At 45.2% G+C, this 23,828-nt stretch overlaps 1 protein-coding gene across 1 annotated transcript in view; it reads left to right on the top strand.

Annotated features, from left to right (window-relative positions):
* The window catches only part of Clstn2 (calsyntenin 2), a 616,509-nt gene that overhangs the window by 507,844 nt on the left and 84,837 nt on the right, over window positions 1-23,828 (top strand). The window contains exons 6-7 of the mRNA NM_134377.2: window positions 10,500-10,685; window positions 19,744-19,992. Of these exons, the coding sequence (NP_599204.2) occupies window positions 10,500-10,685; window positions 19,744-19,992 (435 nt within the window). The remainder of the gene's footprint in view (window positions 1-10,499; window positions 10,686-19,743; window positions 19,993-23,828) is intronic.

The following is a 23,828-nucleotide window of genomic DNA, read 5'->3' as shown; positions in this document are numbered from 1 at the left end:
GGTATTCCTGGCTCCAACTCATGAAGTCCTTCCTTTTTCATTATCCATCTTGACCAAATCTAAAAGTAACCTTGGAGCAACAATGTCCTCCTCAGCGGCTGAATGGCTCCCTCCACCTGCTTTCTACCCAGGAATACTGAGGTCTGGAGTTTTTCCATAACACTCATAGACCATTAAAATTTCCCATGCAGAATCCACTGTTGTTTTACTGGTTAAAAACCCCAATGCAATAGGGACAGAGATGTATAGCCCTACAGAAGCAGAAAGGCATATTCTAGGATGTTACAAGAACCCTGTCCTGTATCTGTGGTACTTATGAGACTATACCCTGTGTCCCAAAAGAAAGGGAGGACAACTTCATGTGAGGTCCCTTGTTATGATGTCTCATTTCCACTATGCTACTATCTAGTAGCTACAGAATTCCTCAGCACGTGTTCAGTCACAAGGTTTGAATCTTCTTTGACTCATCCTGTGTGGCCAAGGCTCATAGATGTGAGGGAATTTCTTGTCAAATATTATCTAGAATTGGGTTTTCCGAGTCTATTTATGCAATCTTCTGAGGTTGGGAAAGGAAGTCATTGTTTGTTTGTTTGTTTTGGGGTGAAACTAAAGCCAGCCACCATCCCATGCAGTTTACAGACAGAAATCCAAGAAGAACAATGATGGGCCTTGTGTGATGAGTGAATTCTGAAGAGAAAGCAAAGTCTGGGACAGGGAACATCTCATAAGAGAAGTTGAAAGAGTTGTACTTGGATAATGGTGTCCCATGTAAAGGACAGAGAAACAAAGAGAAGTAAAGAGGTTCTCATAGTAATTAGTTCAGGGGAGAAGTCTGATGGCCGTCAGACTGGAGTGAAGACATGTTGGCCTTGGGAGCTATCTAAACCATAGTATAGGTTTAGTAGGCTCTAAAAGCACCCTGGATATACAGCTTAAACTTTGGGATGCTCTAAGCTGGAGCTGAAGGCCTTTGAAGCGGGTTTTAGGAACTAGTTTTGATAAGTACTACTTAAACCAGAGCTTCTCAAGTTATCTTCAGGGAAGGACTGAGGTTTCTCACAATCAGTCATGGACCAGCATGTCATAAAACCAAAAGAGAAACAATTTTTTTGAAGTGAAAGGGATGGCCAATATGCCCACCCAGAATTTTATTGTCATTAGAATGGATAAATATGAAATTACTCTGTGAAAGAACTGCTGGGTACCTTGCCTTCATATTCTCTCTCTCTCTCTCTCTCTCTCTCTCTCTCTCTGGATTTGGTAGGCCTGTAGCAAACAAGTTGAAGAGTCAGATCAGGATACAGAGCAAGTGAGAGAACCTGTTCTGGGAGAAGCTTTGGGCCCCACACCACACAGGGTGAGGTAGACATGGATCACTCCGGTCTGCCAGACAAGTCCTCTCAGCACGCCCTGTGCTGGAGGCACGAGTTCTCCTGTTCTCAGTGAAAAGCCGGGAAATTAGATCTAAGAAAAGCCTGACTGTTGGGCAAGAAGCTGCCTGAAGCGTCCCAGTGCTGTTGGCATGAGCCTGGGAACACCCACTGCTGTCTGTGACTCTGAGGTCTGCAGGATGAGACAGAGAACCAGTTACATCGCTGATCCGGGACAGGAGGAAATCCCCTCTGCTCCCTGTAAACTAGAGAAAATGTGTCGTTGGCAAGACAAATTTTGAGTTACTTCATCTGGCATTCACTGACAATAATTAAGGAAACTAAATATGGCAAAGAATGTGAGGATATTCCCAACATTAAAGTAGTTGATAATAATTTCAATGCATGCACCTACCCTATCTTCCACACACAGTATTGGGGGTGTCTTGAATCCAGCCCACTTTAAGGCCTGGCAGCCTGTCACTTAGCAGTTGAGCAGGTGCTAGGGGGATGAGAGATAGGCAATGTGTGCTGAATCGTAAGGATAGTAATATATTCCTGAAGTTGGACAGCAGTAATGGCAGAATACATGTGCGTGCATGTGTGCGTGCAAACATGCACCTGTTCTGAGTCATGCACATGACCACTTACCTTACAGATAATTATTGAGTGTTTCCTCAGTGTGTGACATACTGATCTGACTCTAGAATGAGGCTGGGACATAAATAGGTAAATCATTGTTTCTCAGGAGCCAGGATTAGATGAAAGTAGGAACAGACTCTCTACCAAAGTAGACATGAGAAACCTCCATTCCAGAGCTGAGAGTAGGAGAAGGGCTAGAATCCCAGAAAGAGGGAGCAGCAAGAGTGTGGTCTGAGGCTTAAGCAAAGATCTGGGTCCAGAGGTCCATGCCACCTCCCTTCTGTGCTCTTTGTAGTTAATTATCTCTTTTAGTGGGAATTAAAAGGTAGTAAAAATGCTGTTGCTAAAATAAAACATAGCAAATGGCAGAGAGGTCAGTCATAAAAAAAGAGAGGGGAGTCCTTACACTTGTAATTGAGTTCACAGAGTTTGTGTTGTGTTTCTTTTTAAACGGATCCTGTGTGTAATTGTTTTTAATTGGAAAAAGAGAAAGGCAAATAATTTAACACTCAGACACTTGGAATGTATGTGCCTATGCATATCAGGCGCAGGGCTAAGTGGTTGGCATTTATTATCTCATATAAACACTATAATTGACTCTGAACTAGGTGTTTGCGTGAGTAAATTCACATAGAGAGAAGGAAATGACTTGCCCCGGGAAGTAAGCAGCAGAGCTGGGATCACATCAGCTGGCTTCAAAGCCTTAGTCCTAGTAATTACGCTATGGTGCCTCCCTTTGAGACAGTTAGTGCTCCCATTCTACAGATGAAGAAACTGAAGCTTAGAAAGGTTAAAGTGCATGACCAATGAAAACTGGCAAAGAGGTCCAGTCATGTCATTTGTGGGCTCTGGTGCCAATGGAAACCAGGAGCCTGGCGTTTTGAAATCATTGGGAACTTAAAGACAGTGACAGCAACCAACCAACCCATCAGGGACCCTTCCAAGCAACAAGTAGCTCAGATCGCATGCCCTCCTCACCCCAGACCCTTCAGTGACTCCAACTCCTGCCTCCCTCCAACAGAGGAAGAATCTGAGCCTTGACTGACAAGGTGGGAAAAGAAAATCAAGTCAGAAAGGCAAAGAATCCTTTTGGAAGTTTAGGGCTCAGATCAATCCAATACAACAGAAGGTCAGCCTCTGGCCATAAGATTCCCAGGGAGTCATACACTCCCTGTCCAGACCCAGCTTCCTCTCCCTCTCGGGTAAGAGAGAACAACACTTCCCCTTCACCGGGCTGGTAGGAGCAAGATGGAGAACAGTGTTTCTTAGCTCTCTAGAGGGCTGGTTGCATGGATGACAGCCTACATTCAGATTCTCAGGCATTCATGAGAGGAAGCCAGCATTCAGAAGCCTAAAAAGACAGCCCACATTCCCTGAGCTCTGCTAGGCCTCTCCCTGCTACCATCTCAGTACAGGAAAGCCTCAGGAGATACAACCATAGTCCCCCTCCCCCCACCTCTACTCTCTCACCCCTCCCCCCATTTTGTAGAAAGGTGTCATAGCCTGCCCGTGGTCCAGCCATTGGTAGCAGAGGAGGCAGTGTCTGCACTTAGGGTCCAGCTGCTCAGTCTGTACCTTACATCTACCATCCCCTGGCCCTGCCCAATGAGGAGCCCAGATGCTGAGGGAGGGGCTCATCCTGAGAAGCCATGAAGGAACAGGATTCTGAGAACTCACTCTCTCCACTCGGGCTATGGGGGACTGTTTTGTATATACCAAAGAACTCTCTTATGGTCCTGGTCACCTGTCGCCAACACTCCTTTCTAAAGCCTGTGCTCATAGCAGGCACCAGTAGCCTTGTCCAAACTCTCGGAGTCATGCCAGGCTGCTAGGTTGTTCAAACTGAGACTGGATGAACATCACATCTTTTCTACCTACGTCACACCATTTGAACTTACCCAGCCCTGGGGAAGCTGTATTGGAGTTGTCCTCTAACCTGTGGCTTTGTGCTGATTCCATAGCGTGGTATAAACTCTTATATTTTCTGAGTTTTGAAGCATTGCTATTTAGAGCTTTGCTTGCCCTGTAAAATGTAAACCAACCAATCCACTGTAAACCTTCTACAGCTGTCTCTCACACATGTCCGAATGCCCCAGTCACCCAGACATGGGTACCACACCCTTGAGCACAGCTCCGGTGTCTTAGAGGCCTCTGAAATTCCTAATCTGGCCTTTCCTCTGCCTCTTGAGTGGCACCACTGCTCCTGTACGGTCACTCATTTCTCTGGGGAACCTGTGAGAATCGCAACATCTCCAGCAGCAATTGTCTCCTGATGTGTTGGCCTTACACACATAATAACAGCAATGGTTAAAAACCTGTTATTAAAACAAACCCTAGTCACTCCCTCCAGAAAGCCTTCGAGTGTCCTTGGTGCTATAAATTACCTCGTTCCTGTCAACCTTAAGTTGATGCGTGACTGTGGCTTTCCTAGAAGTAAGATGTAAGGACCCTGGCTCCCATCCCCCACGTTCTGTCTGGTACATAGTAGGGGCTTAGTAAGTTCCTATCATGTAGAGTGGTACAAGGAAGGAAAACACATGAATGACTGTAACAGCAACAGTTTCTGCCCATGGGCTTTGGAGCACGCACAGAGAAACTGCATTTGACTGGTCCTCAAGTGAAATGAAAGTTGGGAGAGCCCAGCAAGTGACACCTCATATCCAAGAACTTGAGGTGGCAAAGCCAGAGTCAAGCACCTGTCTGTCTAGATGTGGAAAGCTGACTGAATTGTGCTGGATAGAGGTCCCTACCCCTTCGTATAGCAGAGCATACACTGATCTTGGGTTAGCCAGAAGGAGTGCTCTGCTCTTCTGAAAGTGACTCCTAGGGGCTGGCCTAGCTCTCAAATAAGCATTTAAAACCACTCTGCGTATTTAATGGCCTCTCAAAACACATACATATGGCTCTTCTTTGGCCCTGAAATTAAATCTAAATCTCTTACACAGATTGCCCGCTGACTTCCACTTGACCTCTGCAGCCAACTCCTTCCTTACCCACTGTCCCAGTTTGATTGTGCAAGATGGCCACTGCTTAGCCAGGTACCATGGTAGCTTCTTCTTGTAGCAGACTAGACCTTTGGTGCCCAAATCCAAATTACCATATCTTAGAGAAAGCACTGAATGATTCCCATTCAAACCTGTTCCTTGAACTCCTTTCGTATTCTCCCACACCCCAACCCCAGTATCCCAGCATCCAGATACCGGCTTATGGGAGTCCAGCAACTTCCTAGGACACCTGATGCTCCTTCAGCTCCTGAGAGCTGAGAATGGGAAGAGCTGGAGGTACCCAGTCATGCACAGCTACGGAAAGAAAGGAGAGTGTCTAGGCCAAGCCCATTTCTGTCCCTTTCACCCTCCTGTGACATTCTCAGAGGCCACATTGGGACAACAAAATGACTGGAATGTCTTGGTAAAAAAGGCACAAAGCTTATGCTTTCTGGAAACCTCTGATTTGCTTCTTTCCAACTCCAGGCATTCAGTGTGAAACTTCTAGGAGGTTACTAGTCTCCCAATAAGAATTGGGATTCCTAAATTTAGCAGGAATTTTAATAAAATCATCATGTTTCCAGATCCTTAATCCACAAAACAGAGTTTAAATCCTGATGCCATTCCAGTCTTAGCATCCTCAGGGAAACTGGCAGGGTAATTTAGGCCTTGTTATTAAAACAGCAGGCAGTCAGGACTTTCTGTTCACTTAAGAAGAAAAAAATTGAGTCAGTTTGTAAACCAACATCTAAACCTTTTTTTTAAGTGCTGGATATTTTAATCATCTTGACTTGATCACTTCTTAATACCCAAAGTACATATCAATCAAACGTATTTCAATCATAATACAGAGAGATATTATGTCAGTCAATAGCATATTTACCCCCCTTGTTTTTAATCACAACTTGGATGATTTATCTAATTTACTAAGTATATTTAATTTTTTATTATTATTATTATTATTATTATTATTATTATTATTACTATTATTACTATAGCTTATTGAATATACCACACACTTGCTCAGTGTACAGGGCAGCAAGAGAATTGCTTAGACCTTTTACAGAGAAGGATTTCTGTTTTATTTTGAAGGGTTTTGTTTGTTTCTTTGTTTGGTTTTTTTTTTATTATTTTATTTTTCATAGGCAGGGCAGTTTGGGAAGCTTGTGACCCAGAAGTGAGATGTTCTCACAGAGGCATCATGGGAAGGTCCTTGGGCTGAGGCCTTGGGTTGCACTGAGGCTCCTGATCACCTCAGGACAGGTGGAATCATTTCAGAGGAGATGACAGTGACTCTGCTAAGGTCACATGTCTGGGTTTGGAGCAGTTGAAGTTCAAACCCAAATCCCTCCACTCTTCTAGATAGAAATGGTCCCCTAGGCCTCATGAAGCCATGGATGGAAATTGGTGTGACTTCCCCAGGACCATACAATTCTCTCACAAAATCTCCCCACTGAACCTGGGGACTTGCTAGGACTGAGAACAACTCCCATTTTCACAGATTTTTTTTTGACCATGGGTGTGCACCAAGCCCAAGAATGGGGCTCTGTCACCTTTGCTAACTACCATCACATGTATCTTTTGCTTGTCATTATACCAGAGGCTGTGAATTTACTAACTGGCTCGGCGTAAGGATAATGCCAACCACACCCCTCCATTCTCTGTCAATAATAGGGTTGTTCCTTTAAGAAACCAGTGCAAGTAGGCCTTAAAAGTGAATCTGTAAAAATGGCAGTTGTCTTCAGTTCTGGTGAATTCTACGGGTCAGTGGGGAACTTTTGCAAAAGAGTCGTGTGTCCCTGGGTAAGTCACACCAATTTTCAGCTGTCACTTCTTCATTTGAGCAATTAGGACACTAACATCCCCACACTGGGTCCCAGTGAGGATTAAATAAAAAGGCAGTTGTAAAAGTGCTTGGTGGATGAACTGACCAATAGTCTCTTCCTGACATATCATTTAAGAAGCAATAACTTAAGAGCTACGTATCTTTTGAACATGTGCCCCGTGTTTGATGGTGACACAACCGTGTTTTAAATTCCCTCTCCCACAATTCAGAGTAGCTGTTACAAATTTATGAAAACCTGGACTCTGGGAGGCAGATGATTTCCACAAAGTTCCATGGCAGGGCTGGGGCTGATGGCAGGAGGGCTAGACCGAGGGGCCGTACTCTTAAACACAATACTCTCTCACCCTGCAGAAAATGAAGAGGAATAGATGTGTCCTGTGGTGTAGGCTGAATGTGATGACTTTCCTTTGGCTCTCTCGAGCCCTCCACAGCCTCCTTTTGTAAGAGTTTAGAGATGCCTGTGTAAGCTTTCTAGTCTCTCAAGGATGTTGTACTCTGAAAGCGTCATCGATTTCCTTTATTAGATAGTGGCAATTTTGCCTGCTCCTCGTAACCCTCAAAAACAAGCCCTGTGAGGTCGTCACCAGAGTGACTGGCAGTTTGCTGCTTTTAAAGCTCCTCTGTTCCTGACTTCCATGAGGGCCAGAGAGAGACCAGCCTCCCAAGCAAATGGGTGACCAGAGAGAGGATAGAGCTGCTAGACTGGCCTTTTACATCACAACTTAGTTTCTGCTCTATTTCCTCCTTTTCTATGCTATTTCTCATCAGAAATAACCATGTAGATATATAGAGGAGAAAGATAGCAAAGCCACAGGGAAAATGGAATCAGTTCTGCGACCAGAGTCCCTGTAGTGGAGGGTTCTTATTCTTGAGGGCCCTCAACTCCTGCCACTGGGCTCACACCAGTCTGCTTCACAAAACCATTAGCAACTCACTAAGGGGATCCCAGGAGGGAGGGAAGAAAGCAGGCTGTCTCCTAGATCCTGTTTCTTGTTCAGAAGGAAGCAGATTCTTCCATTGTCAGCTAAGGACCAAATGCCATAGAGAAGCAACCGTGTTCTGTGGGGAGGGATGGTTCTAAGGAGTTGAAGATAGCATGGATAGGGCAGCAACAGGAAGTTATTGACAGGCTTTGGATCTGTCTGCGTCTCAGGATGGGCTGCCATTGCCGCAGTGAGGTCTCCAGCCTTCTCCAGATCCGCCTGGCAAAGATTTCCAACACTAGGATTAGACTGGAAAAGCCAAGTGCTGACTGTGGAAGACTGAAAACTAAACATCAAAACCCCCGCTTTTAAGGATTTCACAGCTACCGAGGGAAACTAGCCACAGGTAGATAGTTTCAATGTGCTCTATTAGGGAACTCAACGCACTTTTCCCTGCTAGCTAATAAAAACTACTCTGGACCAGGCACCTGCTCCCTGATGGAGAGTCAGTCACCTCCCAGACTCGGGCCTGATGCTGCATACTCACTCATGTGTCGAGACACGACAGAGGCATCTACCTAGAAAAGGAACCTCAGAAGGAGACATGAAGGCTATGTCAAGAGCAGAGTAGATGCCATGTAGAAGAAATAGCGTGATCAAACACAGTGACATGAAACATTTTGTACCTGGGGCGCAGTACTCTCTAGTTGTGGTTGGCGTCTTAGAATACGGTGGCTTCCAGACAATGTTCTGATAAAAAAAAAAGCCTTCCTTTCCTTTGTTCTATGGTTTGTTCTTAGGATCGAACTGGGGCTCTCAGGCCATGGGCTGCAAAGGGGCTTCCTGGATGCGATAGGATGGTTTAGTCTCAGGTCCTGGAGACTGTAATTGGGTATATTTTCCTCTGTGGGTTTGGGAACATCCTCCTCCCATTGTCTGTTCCCTGGGGTCGAGCCTCACAACCATGATATACAACTTCTTCTCCTGGTATGCCTTTAACAATCCCTGACAAAAACTAGCGATTAATGTGGAAGCTCTAGGCTAAGCTTGTATTGCATGTTGGGGATTGTCCCTCCCTTACCTGGAAACCTCAATCAGAACCACATTCTATGCAGGAATCCATCGCCACACGTGACCCTCATCCCAGCTCTGTAAGACCCATATTAATGTCCCAGCTTTACTGATGAGGTACCTGCAGCTTCAAAGCCTTTAGAGCCTACTTGTGACCTTACAGCCAAGCCAAGATCTTTGCTGCCACTTTGCCAAGCAGAGAGCATCAGTTCTTGGCCTCAAGTTCATACAAGAACTGTCAATCTCTAGGTACCTTGCCATTCTCCTTCTGATAAGCCAGCACAACCTTACTCATCACCTCCTCTTTCTCTCTCCTGACCTCTTCACCGCTGTGTCCATTGTGCTCAGGGCAGGGTGTGGCACATAGAAACACCGAACAAAATAGCTGCTCAGTAAAGGCAGCCACTTGGTCCCTAAGGCTGGCTTTCTCCATGTATCTCTTTGATGGATGCCAGTGTCCCACTAGGGACTCCTGTGCCTGGTGGCTCCACAATGCAGGAATTCCTGATGCTCTCACAGGTGAGGTCAGGCGTTTCACTGATGTCCATTTCTAGTTGGAGCACCGTTAGATGCTCCACATGCCGAACACTTGGGACTTGTGAACTCATAGCACCCACAGTTTGCTTCTTTCATCAACTTCACTCATCCTTCTGCTTTTAAGTGTGCTTGGGAGTGGTTGCACAGCCTCTCGGATGTATCCTTACAGTGGGGAATTCTGCCTGTTTTCAGGGACTGTGAGTTATCAGTCTTTGGGAGCTTGCTTTGTCTTAAGTGAGTGTCTCTGACGTTCGATTGATCCTATTATGTATCAATCAATCCCCACGAGAACCCAGCGTTTGTTCTCCTTGATTGCTCTGTTCTTCTGAGCTGCCATTTTGATTGTGATTTTTTTCGCTTCTCTTCAATGCTTTATCACCTCGCAATTATTTTTCCACTGAAAAGCGGTGGCAGAATCATCAGCCATTCTTACGTCGCAGTTTTGAATGTTCGAGAATCCCTGTGTTCTCTGTAACTTCACATATACCATAGAGGGAGGACCATGCTTCCCTTTGTTTTGAAGTAAGACATCTGTGTTCTCCAAAATCATCATACAAGATAATATAGGAGAGGGATGGGGAAAGATACAGCTCTCTAAAACGTAGTGCACATAAAAGGGGAAGGAGAGCATTGGCATCAGCCTGTCCACCCCATTGGTCCCACTTGCTCTCCCAACCTCAGCTCCCACCATTTCACAGTGTCACACAGGCTCTAAGTGTCCCAGGCATCTTTCAAGGTCAAGCGATTTAGTCTTTGTAATACTTGTATGAGATAAGATAATGTTTTTCTCGCTACTTTTCCGGTGTCTCACCGACGTTTCTGGGTGCTATGCCTCACTCTGTTTTCCCCACAATACATAGTACCTGAGAAGCAGGTAGATGACCAAGGAGTGTATGTATTTGTGTTCTGTGGCTCAATGCAGCTGCGTCCAGCCTTCTGGCTCACCTGGTATTTTCTTAAGGTGAGGTGCGAGCTTTAATCCAGCAAATGTAAAATTCCCATTATTCTCAAACTGTTCCGTAATCTATTTGTTGAAACAAATGATTTATTGGAATGCATTCACCCTTTCAAAACAAGTGGTCTAGCAGGGCTGACTGTAAATGATTTAATCTTCTTGTTTTTTCAGATTGGACCAAAAGGATTGAGTACCAGCCCGGCTCAGGGAGTATGCCCTTGTTCCCCGGCATCCACCTGGAGACGTGCGACGGAGCTGTGTCCTCCCTCCAGGTCACTGCAGAGCTGCAGACTAATTACATCGGCAAGGGCTGTGACCGAGAGACCTACTCTGAGAAATCCCTTCAGAAACTATGTGGTGAGCTTTTCCTTTGAGACTCTGTTCAATTAATAGCTTTCAAGTGATACATGCAAATGAAGTTTATCTAATTATAGCAAAAAGGCCAGCCTTCCCCACCTGCCTCAGTCCTCCTGAATGGATATTTGCTTAGGGCAGAAGGGTGAGAAAACTCAGCTTTTTGGCCCCAGACACAACTGTTTCAGAGTCTGTGTGGCTTTAGGCAAGGAGTGTGACCGAGCTTCCTTTCTTCACTGGTGAGACAGGGATTGAATGGTAAATATTGGTTCAAAGTTTCCAGCACAGAGGCAAGTGCCACTCAAGGTCTTCCCAACATGCTCGGTTATAGAGAGCTGCTTGCCGAGGACTATTATGAAAAAATGGTGCCAGGCAATGTGCAGAAGGGGTTGACTCATCTCCACCAAGCAGCCACATAATTTCCAAGGCCCGGTGCAAATGAAATGGTTGGGCATTTTAATATAGGAACAGCAAAGCGCTAAACCAAGGGCCTGAAGCTAAACAACTGATCGGGGTACAGCCTGTGAAGTGAGCCCAGCTGTCCAGAGCAGAGCCGCTTCCGATAGGATTGAGGTGGGTGAATGAAGATAGTCACATGTGAAGGCAAAAGGGGAACAGACAAGGAATTACTACTGGAGAGGGAGAGTGGGCTGCAAGAAAGGAAATGGAGCTGATTATAGGATACCCTAGAGGATGGCTTGGAAGAGGCCTTTATTGAATACCCCACTGTGCATCCCGTGACACTCCGCATGGGATGCTCCACTTAGTGTTGACATGTATACCAAAAAGAAAACATATCCACCCAGCTTTAAAGACGGAAGCTTGGAGACTCAAAGTGTGACCATCATTGAAGTTTACACAGAAAGGAAATATCAGAGTTTGACTTTGAAAACAGGTCTCTCAGAAAGGTAGGCTCATTGGTTGAGAATTTATCAAGGCCATCCTGGCTCCTAGAGCTCTCTGGTGGGCCTGTGAAGGAGAGGCTAAGTAGCCTGTGAGGCGGGGCTGGACCACATGCTCTAGTAGCCAACTGCTACTGTGTTGGCCGCCCTCTTCGCCTCCCTTGGACGAGCAATACTTCTTTGCTCTCTATAGGAATGTTCAGGGACTCGTGTGCAGCGCTTCGCTGTGGGAGCTGAGGAAAAGACTTCTTCCCACAGTGGGCTACACTTGACTGTAACCATGCCTCTTCTAGAGGAAAGTGAGGGTCCTCGGTGTAGAGTTTAGTTGTGTTATTTCATGAGGGCCTCCTATGTTGTCTTTGGGATTGTTCTTTTCATTTTTCTCACCTGAAGAACCAAGTGAAATTTTAGAACCAAAATAAAGCAAAGCCCTATTAAATAGCATATTCTGTTTGTCATATCACCAGGCTTTCAGGGAAGACCTGTGGGGATGCCTGCCCTTCTGGAACAATTCAGTAAATTGGGGGGAAATGGCATTTCAAGCAACTATTCCAAAAGAGGATATATAGGGATTTACAATGCTCATGGACTGCTCACATCCTGTCCTTTCTTCTACTTGGTTCACGGAAGCCATCTAAGGTGACATCTTACTTAAAATGAATATCCCTTTTCATCCTCCTGGTACCTGGAGTGTCATCGAACTCAACCCCACATGGCCACCATGGGTTGTAGTCATTTCCCCTAACTCTGGCTTAGAAGGAAATGATGACTCTGCTTGCTAAAGATCAGAGGGTCCAAGGGCACATGCTGTGACTTGATGGTGAGATGGGTACTGCTGGTGAGAGGTAGAGAAGGCTCAAAGAGTATTTTAAGAGAAGAAACAGCAAGCCCAAATTGCATGTGGCTTGCTAATAGCTCACTCCCTCTGGGCTGCCAGCCTTGCAGGCTAACTCAGCTGGGGGAGGCAGCTTCCCCAGGTGTGTCTCATCTGCATCTGAGAGCTGCCCTTTGAATGAGACAAGCCTGCTTCTCTCTAGCCACCTTCCCAGTAGCACTGCCTATCACTCTTATGAAGTCCCTGTCCAGATGAGTCAGGTCTCATGTCAGAAGCTGGAATTTATGATTGGCCTAGAGTAGAGTACTGCAAAACAGGGCAGAAACAAAGGACAGAACATCAGAAGGCAGGCACCCTGGCATCTAAGGAAAGGGTAGGGGCTGGGTCATGCCCAACACACAGGCTGTGTGGTACTGTCTGACTCTTGTGGGCACCATGGCTCCTGGCGACAGACGTCTGTGTTTTCAGTAGATGGTAGGCAGGTTCCCTCCATCATTTCCCAACCAGAGAGCTGTTATGACATTTTAAACTAGGCATTCATGCATTTTTCATCCTACAAATCTTTATTAACTTTAAAGAGAAACATGGAGAGCAATTAGGATACTATTACCATAGTCTAAGCAACAGATAATGAGTTCTGAGCCAGGGGAGTGGCTGTAGGAATGAATTTAGGACAGTGAAGAGGCAAAATCAGCAAGATTTAATGAGTAGTAAGCTGTTGGAAGGAAGAGAGAAGGGATCGCTAAAGTCTAACTTAATAAACAGGCCACACCCTAAGCCAGAAACCCAGGAGCAAGGGTACATTTACAGGACATCACTGGGCAACACCACCTTCTAGCCTCCTCTCAGTTCTCCTGGGGATCTGCCTTAACCTATAGTTCCACCCCCATGGCTCACTTCATGCTGGTCCTTTTGTCCATTTCTTTGCTTCTCATCCCCAAGTCTTTGCTTTTTTCTCCCAAGCCCTTCCCCTCAGTCACTAGGCCATCTGTTCCCTTGTTCAGTTAGGTGAAGTCTCAGGTTGCTTCTGTAAGAACTGAGGCTCTGTGGCATCCTCTGCGTTAGTGTCTGACACCAGCAAGCATCAGCTCCACCCGCTTTCCCCTTAAGTGGGATTCTCTCCCTTTAGTGCTTGGGAAGCCATTCTGGTGTCAGAAGGCACATAAGCAGACATGGCAGGCAGCACAGGAGACAAACCTGAGGAAACACGGCTTGGCGGACATTTTCTTTCCAAGATTTAAGCAAGGAGATGCTTCCTTTCTGTTCTCCTTGGAACAATATAGTGGAGTTCTCTGGACCTGTGTCTCCTCCAGATTGTATACCAGATAGCTGGTCCGTCTTCCAGACTCCATGAAGCCTGGCTTCTTAGAGGAGATAGCCAACTGCCCTTTTCCAACTTCAGGAATTCCGGTATCGATCTCGTCTCTGGACCAGGATTTCCAGATGTGAAAAGTCACAGTACTATATTGAGAATGAAATGCAAGAAGAAGCCCTCAGGGAGACCTCTCAGCCAAATCAAATTTGACATTAACGACAGCCCAAGAAAAGGTTCCCTTCCTTGACCCTATGTCACTACATATTATATGAAATAGAAAAGTACTTTGTGGTGTATATGCCCTTTATACCACAGAGGCCAGGCTGTTCTGAGGGGATCATAGGGTTCCTGGCAGCTGGCCACTACTTCCTGAACACAATGCCAAGGGCGGCTGTTTGTAAGTCAAGAGTTCCCAGGACAGGTCCTGCTGAAGGAAAGGCCACGGTGTATGAGGATGCTATTAAAATCAAGTGCTTTCTAAGCCAAAGGAGAGTGGATTAGCCCAACCCCGTTCTTCTCCAGATTTATATGCTGATGAGCTTGGGAATTCATTCATACATTAATTACTTCGGCAAATGTTTTTTGTTTATGTAAGTGCTGTGTAACTCTTAAAATGATGTAGAAGCATCCATAGCATAAAATCACCTAATAATTTGGGTTCCTAGAAAGACAGACGTATGTTCAAAAAGGAGTTGCAATGAAACATTTAGGAAGTATGAGGATCTAAGGTTTTCCACAATAGCTTTCAGCTTAGCAGAGTTTGTCCAAAGAATTACTATCAGAGGCTCTGATGCCCTCAGAGTCCCACAAATCTGGGATGTCATCATGGGTAGTGTTCCCTGGGTGACAGTAGGAATCTTTAGTCTTCTCAAAGCTTTACTCCATAGAGCTTCGCTTCAGTAGGTTTGGGATCAGATTAATTCACTAATCTGATAGGACATCTGCTGAACACACTCTCTCACCATGATGGCATGAGCAGTGAGTCTCTCTCTCTCTCTCTCTCTCTCTCTCTCTCTCTCTCTCTCTCTCTCTCTGAATCTGCTAATTTGTTGGAGGCCACTTATGCAACTACTACACCACTGCCTTCCTTTCAGAGAAGGCTTTTGTCAATAGTGGTATTTCCCAAGATGGTCAGAAACTCAGTAGGTGTCCATGGCCCCACCCCAGGAGTCTATCAACCAGAGCCCAGCTTGTTTTACCTAGAAATCCAAGTTTCTGTTTTCAAGGCCTTCAGATCTCAAGCATATAGATGGAAAATTGGAAACCATAGTTGCCTTCACTCTTTGCTCCTATGAATCATCAGGAAGGATGGTCAGGCAGGTTATGCTGCAGAACCTCATGATTTCATTGGCTTAAAATAAGCAAAGTTTATCATTCTGACCATGTGTCCTCCTTGGATTGGACAAGACCCCAGCTAATGGAGTAGCCTCGATCTAGAACATCATTCATCCCAGGAAAGGTGGAAAAGATTCATGGCGAACTGTGAACCACCCCTTAAAGTTTATTTCCTAATTATGACACATGTCACTTGCATTCCTGTTTCTCTGGACAGAGCAGAACTTATGGTCAAGTTGATATAATGGGTCAGAGATGTATGTCATGCGTACATACATTCTTCTAGTACCTAGACCCAGTGGTCCACCAGGCACTTGAAGAAGGCCTTTCTGGATTCTGCCAAGAATCTCTACTCAGAGCCATTCTACCCATTTAACTATTCCCTCAGGAGAGTTAAAAGGCTTACTGGGTCCCTAAAAGTGGGGACATTTTCATGAGATTAAAGTTGTGTTCTCATGGCAGTGCTCGGCATGGCTTGGACATTGCATACACATTTATTGAGAAAATAGAGAATTATTCCATGCATCTGCTTATTGCTCACCACGTGTCTCTCCGAGAATACTGTAGAATGAGCCTTGATCTTAGATGATCTTAGACAAGGCAGTTCCTCTCTCAAGATTCTCCCACTGATCTCCACCCCTCCTATGCCACCTGACCCTAGAGGCTCCATGCACATCACTTCTGCCACAAATCCACTTCAGAACTCTAGAGGACACCGCCTCTCCAGACCTGGGCTATGCACAGCAGTATGAAGACCTAAGTGACCACCATTCCATGTACTGTTTGACCTTCTACAGTCTCCTGTGCCCATAAAGCTCTCTCATTCCGTTCTGTCTCTATTTGCTGCTCAGAACAGCATCTCCACACTAATAGAACCCGGGGACTTGAAAGCAGATGCTGTTGTTAGTTTGGAGTACCTAACAGTGAGGCAGCATTTGCAATGTACCCGAAGAACAATCTTAGCATCTAGTGGCTCCAGGGATTGTCACAGGGCTCCAAACAAGCAGTGTAAGCATACTTGGATGTGCAAATGCTGCCATACCATGCCTACAAGTGACTTGTTTTCCCACAGCTTTCCCATGGGATCCTTTGGAAAGAAGAGATGAAAGAACTTTGGGTGGGAGTGAATCTTCCTCAGATTGTTTAAGTGTAACAAGAAATACATTCAATCTATTAGGTCCATAAAAGTCTGTACCATCTGGTTAAATGTATCAGGTTCTCCAGCAGCAACATCTGCAGGATGGGGAAGAGGGACTGCCAGTTCCCTCCACAGAAGACACGGGAGCTCTGTTTGTGTGGTCTCAGTGTGCAAGATCTCTGGGAGCAGACACATGTATAAAGACTAGGTATTTTATAGGACGGGGGTGGTCATCTCAGTTAACTGGTCATTGGATCATCTGTATGTCACAGGTGCACCTGTCTCCAGTTAGTCACAAGGTGATACAACCCTGGTCTAGTCATTTCCTCCCCTGATCTTCAGTTTCCACATTTGCTAAATACACAAAAAGTTATAGACTTTTGCTTCAGTTCACTGAGGGGAGTTCAGTAAGGAATCTCAGCTTTGGGTCTGGAAAACTCCAGCGATGAGTCCACTCAACAGCTGGCTATAAGCCTGGGTCCCCTTAGCCTGGGGTCCCTTACCTGTCAACTAGAATCTTAGTGTTAGTCACCACACAACCATATAACAAAGGAACCTAAGACGTAGCTCAGTAATTCTGGTCTGCTGTCTACTCAGGGTCCCATAGAAAGATCCTTGGGATATAAGAAAGTACAAGTATAAAAAGAATAAAGTTCTGTGGATTCCAGCTCTGTCTACAGAACACCCCTGTCCCAGGTTAGGTTACTCTGCAGCCAGTTTGCTTCCCAAACACCTTTCCCACTATGTCACACTAGTGTTTGCTTTGTGCTTCTCTCCAAATCTGTTTTGGGAAAACTTTTCACTCAAATCCTCTGCTAGTCTAAATGACTAAGTGCAGTGTGAAATCTCCAGGCACAGTAAGACTTAACCGATAGAGGGAGCCTCGGGTGATACTTCACAGCCCTGCCAAGCCTCATTCTGGGTCACCTGTTTGCCACCCTGGCTGTTCCATTGATGGCATAAGACACCATATGTGTCCCTGTTCGCTGTTCTTGGATGAACTTTATAGACTTCACAGGGGTTGTAAATGATCAGCCTGAATCTTTGCAGATACCACAGCTTTCAAGAATCCATGTGTGCCCCAGTCACTGTCATCATTTTGCACAAATCGCAGATCTAATGCCGTTATCAGTAAAAGAAGCTGTTGTGATATGATTCTGTGGGTGGTGGGAAAATGAACTTTTTGATATCCCATGAATCTCTCATTCCCAAACAACCCACTAATCTCTCCTGCTACCATATTGACTGATGTCTCTTTTACCAATATATACGGAGAGTACATCCCAAGGAGGGTAAAATGGTAGTGTGAGCTTCTTTTTCAGCTAAGTGGTATGTGCTGGGGGAAGGGGCATTGTGAGGTGAGAATAACTGGCTATGATAAGAAATGTGAGGCATGGCCAACAGGCCAATATATATATATATATATATATATATATATATATATATATATATATATATATATACACACACATATATATATGCTGTGTTATGTGTATGTGTAGTGTACATACTTATTAGTGCATATGTGTATACATGAGCACGTGTGTGTGTGTGTGTGTAAGTCAGAAGTAGACATTAGGTGTTTCTCTTTAATTTTTGAGTCAGGGTCTCATGCTGACCCTGAGGCTAGGCTAGGCTGGTTAGACAATGAGTTTCTAGCTTCTGTTTGTCTCTACCTCCTAGTTCTGGAATTAAAGCACACACCACAGTGCCTGGGGTGTGTGTTCATTTGCTTGTTTGCTTGTTTGTTTGTTTGTGTTTCTCTCTCTCTCTCTCTCTCTCTCTCTCTCTCTCTCTCTCTCTCTCTCCTAGAGAACCTTTTATGTTTATATGACTGAATGAGTCATCTCTCAGCCTCTACCAGAGAATCTTAGGAGGGGCATTGGAAAAAAGGAAGGGCAGTTATAAATAGGAACTGAGTTCCTATTATGTGTCAAGGGCAGTAACAGACAACATCCCTAGAACATCCCCATGTGATTCATGCCAACAATTCTACCCACACCTCTCATCATGAATGGAGAGCCTGCATCCCACACCAGAAGGATGGGCCTTCTGGAGGCCCTTTCAGGATGAACTTAATGCAGTGCAAAGCAGACCATCTGTGCTCAAAAGAATCATATTTTCCCCATATATTCTAGTCCTTCACTCCAAGCCCATGAACATGTGCCTGGTGATCCTTTCCAAAGCCAAAGGGAAATCTGGCAAGGATAAACATTATAAAGAAGTACATTGATTTCCAATATGGCACTTCTTGGGGATACTTTTTGTGACAGCTGACCTTGAAACACAAGTCCTAGGTGAGGTGACTTTCTGCTCTGCAGATGGCCAAAGGCTAATGACCCAATGAACATCAGGCAGTGCACATTCGCCACCATCCTTTAGAGTATCAGCTCGATCTCCTCTGTACCACCATCACAACGTTTACACGACTGCTGAATGTCCTGCCAGGAGACAGCCCCATGCACAGCCCTGGCAAAACTTTCATTCCCCAATCCTTTAGACTTGAACATAGCAGGAAGCTCCCAACCTCCTGGAAAGGATGATGCTCAACAAAATGAATAAGTGCCCAAAGCTCCTCCCAGAACAGTTATTCTTACCTGACAAGCCAGCTGTTCCTCTCCCTCTTAGCCTACTCTCCACAAAGTTGCCTTGTGATTGCTGCAAAATGCTAATCTGCCATTATAGGTATAACCTTTCTGTTTGAAGATAACCCTCCTGTTCTAGCCTGGAATGATCATGATAGCCAAAAAAAAATCACAATAATGGAGATGTTAAAATTATAGCACACACTGAATGAGCATGCAATGTGTGTTAAGCATGTAGCTGTAGGCTTGAATGAATGATCTCATACCTGCCCCACATACACGGGGAAGGGAATATAGTCAGAGGGATTGATGTGTGTCACAGAGCTGGTGAGTCAAGCTGCCAGGTGTCAAATTCAAGTGCTGCCAACCTCAGAGCCCCTGTTCTCAAGCACTGTACCATTTGGCTTCAGCAAATGGTTGTAGAAAAATGTAGTGTATACAAAGTAACTTGTACACCTCTCTAGATGAGAGCCTAGAATTTTCCTCAGTCTTAACCCTGATCATGCTATATTGTCTCATAGATTCTTCATGACAATGAGTATATCGTATTTATCTTCAATGTGGCCAATGAAGATATGATGAATGGTGAATGAATTCATTCACCCAAACAAAGTCCTGGCTGTCTGCAGGAAACCAAGCTACTAAAAATCCCAATGGTTCTCCCAACTCTTGAGGCTCATCTCACATCTTTTCCTTGTATAGTACTTGATTGTACCTTCCTGGACAGATGCATTGGTTTTATTTGCGTACCAATGCATGTCTAAACAGGCCAGGATCAAATCAGAGGGGATCGAATGATATTGGACTCTTTTCTGAGCCACTTAGGTCAGGAGCAGCAAAAGAGCTCAGTAAGTCCACTAACTCCACTCTGACACAGAAACAGAAGTCAGAAGGTAAGCGCACCACCAACCTTGAGGAATAACTACTGTGCTTTCATCTCCTTCCATGCAGGAGCATCCTCGGGCATCATCGACCTCTTGCCATCCCCTAGTGCGGCTACCAACTGGACTGCTGGACTCCTGGTGGACAGCAGTGAGATGATCTTCAAGTTTGATGGCAGGCAGGGTGCCAAGATCCCAGATGGGATTGTGCCCAAGAACCTGACAGACCAGTTCACCATCACAATGTGGATGAAACATGGCCCCAGCCCTGGCGTGAGAGCTGAGAAGGAAACCATCCTCTGTAACTCAGATAAAACTGGTGAGTCTGAAACTGTATGCCTGTCCTGGTTAAATGTTTTCCTTTATAAGAGTGGGCGTGGTCATGGCATCTTCATGGCAGTAAAACCCTAACTAAGACATTGTATAATTATTTTCCAAAAGCCCCCTCTTTGAATAAAAGGATCTTGTCAACTTAAAGCAGTGTTTTGAAAAGGGAAAATGGATGCTAACAGGTGCTGCACATTTCTCTCATGCCAGGCCTGTACAGGTATCTTTGGGGTTCGATCATTCCCCATCACTTACTGATGGGTCTCTGCCTACACAAGAGCATCTTAAACAGAAGAGTTAGAGTCATGGGCAAGGACGGTTCCACCACCTAGAACAGTGTGGTGTCTTGGGCCTCTTATTGCATATCCTAGAGCCATACTTGTACAATAAAGGCACTGCAGGTTATAAGAATAAACCAGCAAAGCTTTATAAACTATATGTGCCAGGGCCTCATCCTAGCTACACAAGCCAGTGCTTCAGGGGACTCTACAGGGCAGCCATGTCTGCAGTCTGCAATGATGCCTTCCAATCACAGTCGCTCATCATCACCAGAGGCTCAGAACCTCAGACCTGCAAGGCCTGTGCCTCAGCTCTGCCTTACAGGAAGCCACGCCCTAACAGTTAGCTTGAGATTGGCACAGAGGGCAGGAGATGTGGTACAGTGGAGAGCAGCACTTGTCACCAAGGGTAACAGCCCAAGCTTGATGTCTGGAACCCACATCATAGAACGAGAAAAACAATTCCTGCAAATTGTCCCCTGACCTTCACAAGTGCAAGGTTGTGCTCATGTGCACATACATGTGCCTAGACATTAATATGCACATGTGCACACACACATATACAAGTACATAAACACATACATCATAAATACATATTTTAAAAAAAGATTGTTACAGTGAAAATGGAAAGGGTCTGGCAGGGAAAGTAATATAAATACAAAATATTGGGGTTTAGGAAGGCCTGGTTAGGACTTTTATTGTATATCAGAAAGTCTTTCCAGTAGAGAAGTGATACAAATTGCATCAGAAATGGAAAAAGCACGGGAAATTATCAAAATATACAAACCACCTAAAATCCAAGCACTTGGAGAGGTATCTGGTAAAATTCTGTATACTTTATTTAAATGTTACTTTTATTTCTGTAAATAAGTAGAAAGTCTTCTCATTTCAATCTATCTTAGTAATACACATGGGATGATTGTTTCATGAATAACTATACCCAGGTCATGTGTCTGTGTGATAAAGTTTTGGAGGGGTCTGATTGACAAAGTATCACATGGCCCATACTGGCCTTGAACTCCTGAGCCTCCTGACCCACATCCTCAGTGCAAGGATTACAGGCATAAACCACCGTACCAGGGTGCTAAGAGAGCCTCTGGAAACTAAATTACATGCCAGTTTAAAACTCTGCCATGTGGATTTATCATACTTTATTTAGTGGCTTCCTTTGTTGGCTACTTAGAGTGCCTCCTTTTAAAGGTAGATGAAGCAATGCTGTAGTGAGCATTCTAGAACATAACTTTCACACATTTCTGATTGCTCTGTGGCTGGAAGTTGAATTACTAAGTCATGGAATATAAATATTGAGGAAATTTTTGTGAAAATGATGAAATTGGCCTTTCTGGGCAGCATATTGCTTTCTGTTTGGTGCGCCGAACAAAACTTACTAATGCTGGCCCACTATAAAGTCCTCTATAAATAGCTGGAGAGCAGAATTGATTAGTCAGCAAAGGCTAATTGTGGAAGGAAGAGAGAAAAGGAAAGCCACTATTACCATTATCACCAATAAAGCTCTCAGTGGCTGCCACTCTCACGTGGTTCTCCTCATTCATTGTCCAGTGGTGGGTATGGAGGGAAAAGCTCTGCCTGGTCCAGATATTCTGAGACAAGAATCCTTTCATTGTTTAGTCTGCCTTTACTTAGCCATCTAAGAGGAAGACCCAGTGTTGCATGCAGAAGGTTTTAATGACAAAGACAGCAGGTTGTATGTGTCACCTCTAATCACTACCTTCCACTTGCTGGAACTTGATCATGGGACCTTCACCCAGCCACAGAGAGGCTATGAAATGCAATTAACTATATCCTGGGAGCAAAGGATGCAGGGTTAGGTACACATGGAGCAGTGCCATTGCCACAAGGAATGTGTGGGCCTTTGCTGGCCTTTGTCTCCCCATTCTCTCTGAGAATGATGCTATTGCCTGTTACCACCCACAATTCCCAGCTCCTGCCATCTCCCCATAATCCCTGCATGCTCACACATCTGTCCCTGCAGCTGGGACCCCTTCCTCCTCAGGCAGCAAGGAGTAGGGTTCCCTCCTGTTCTTATAGTTGCAATCCTTCTGAGCAGTTTTCTAGTCCTGCTCACTTTGAATTCAGCTGGAAATGATGAATGGTAAGTAGCCATGCAGGGTGCTTGATATTTCCTGCTTGAAATTCTAAGGTGGGAGGAGGGTGACCTGGCATAGCCCTGGCAGGACATCATCCTGGTACTGAGTACTACAATGGCTCTCCAGGTATGGGCAAACAAGGGTATGCCCACAGCCCTGAAGTAACTAGAAAACTGCCCAGAAGGATTGCAACTATCAGAACAGGAAGGAACCCTACTCCTTGCTGCCCATTGGCTGACCAGGAGATGTCCCTTGTATTTGTGTATTGACCAAGGTGTCTTCATCAAAGAGACAAAGGGAGGGGTTGGGGATTTAGCTCAGTGGAAGAGCGCTTGCCTAGCAAGCGCAAGGCCCTGGGTTCGGTCCCCAGCTCTGAAAAAAAAAAAAAAGAGAGACAAAGGGAAAGGGAATAGACTGAAATACGTTCTAGCAGAGAAGGTTTGTTCTTCCAGTCTTCTTGGTCCACCGCTTCCCCTAGTTAATTCCAAATAAAGCTAATAAAGCCTTTGTTCCTTACTTTTCCTAACAGCTCTTAACAGAAACCCAGAAAATTACTTATACAATCATGAACAGGACAAGAAATATTTAGCAGAGGCCATGTGGGCAGGAGAATGGCCCTCTCTGTTGACCTTGGGCTGGCATCTTGAACCAGTTCCTGTGTTGGAAGAATTGGCAGGAGTCTATTTAGTCAGAGCCAATCAAGGCTCACCTTTAGACATGAAGCCAATGTTGACCTCATAGCAAGGTCATAACCAGGCCAGAGAAGTTTGGCCAATCCAGAGGCTAAGGGTTGCCATGTAGTCACTGCCCATCCTCCCTCCTGCCATTGTTGCACTGGGTTCTGGGGAATGCTGGTGCTTGTTTGGGAACAGCATCTGACGTGGCTGTCTGTGATGCTGTAGTCCCCAGGCACAGTAATGGCCTTTATAATAACCGACAGCCACGGAGCATCTGTTCCAGCCAGATGCTTTACACACATTTCCTCATTGTGGCAATTAAGACGGTATCCACTACAGAGATGGGAAGTCCAGATCGAATGGGAGTAGAGAACTGAAAAATCAAACTAACACGGAGAATATAGACTTTCTTGTACCTGAAAACTCCTAGATCTGTGAGGGCTTCCTGGTCATCCTACAGGTAAAGTGTGACCAAGATCCATGTCCCTTTTCCCTGCATCTTCTCAGATCTGTGTCTGCACATGTATCAGTTTAAGATGGTCAGATAAGGCTACAGCTGCCACAGACTTCTGCTTATCTACTGCACTTCTCCAAAGCAATGAAGACATCCCTCAGTTTTGTGTTCTGCTGTCACCTATCCCAGAACTGCTTAGGAAACTACTAAAAATTGGCCTGGACCATGTCCTCCCTGCCAGTTCTCAGCAGAGGCCATGTGGGCAGGAGAATGGCCCTCTCTGTTGACCTTGGGCTGGCTCTTGAACCTGT

Source organism: Rattus norvegicus, chromosome 8, assembly GCF_036323735.1.
Source record: "Rattus norvegicus strain BN/NHsdMcwi chromosome 8, GRCr8, whole genome shotgun sequence".
NCBI classification, from domain to species: Eukaryota; Metazoa; Chordata; class Mammalia; order Rodentia; family Muridae; genus Rattus; species Rattus norvegicus.
Note: the sequence above shows the minus strand (reverse complement) of the source record. Positions and strands in the feature narration are given on the sequence as shown.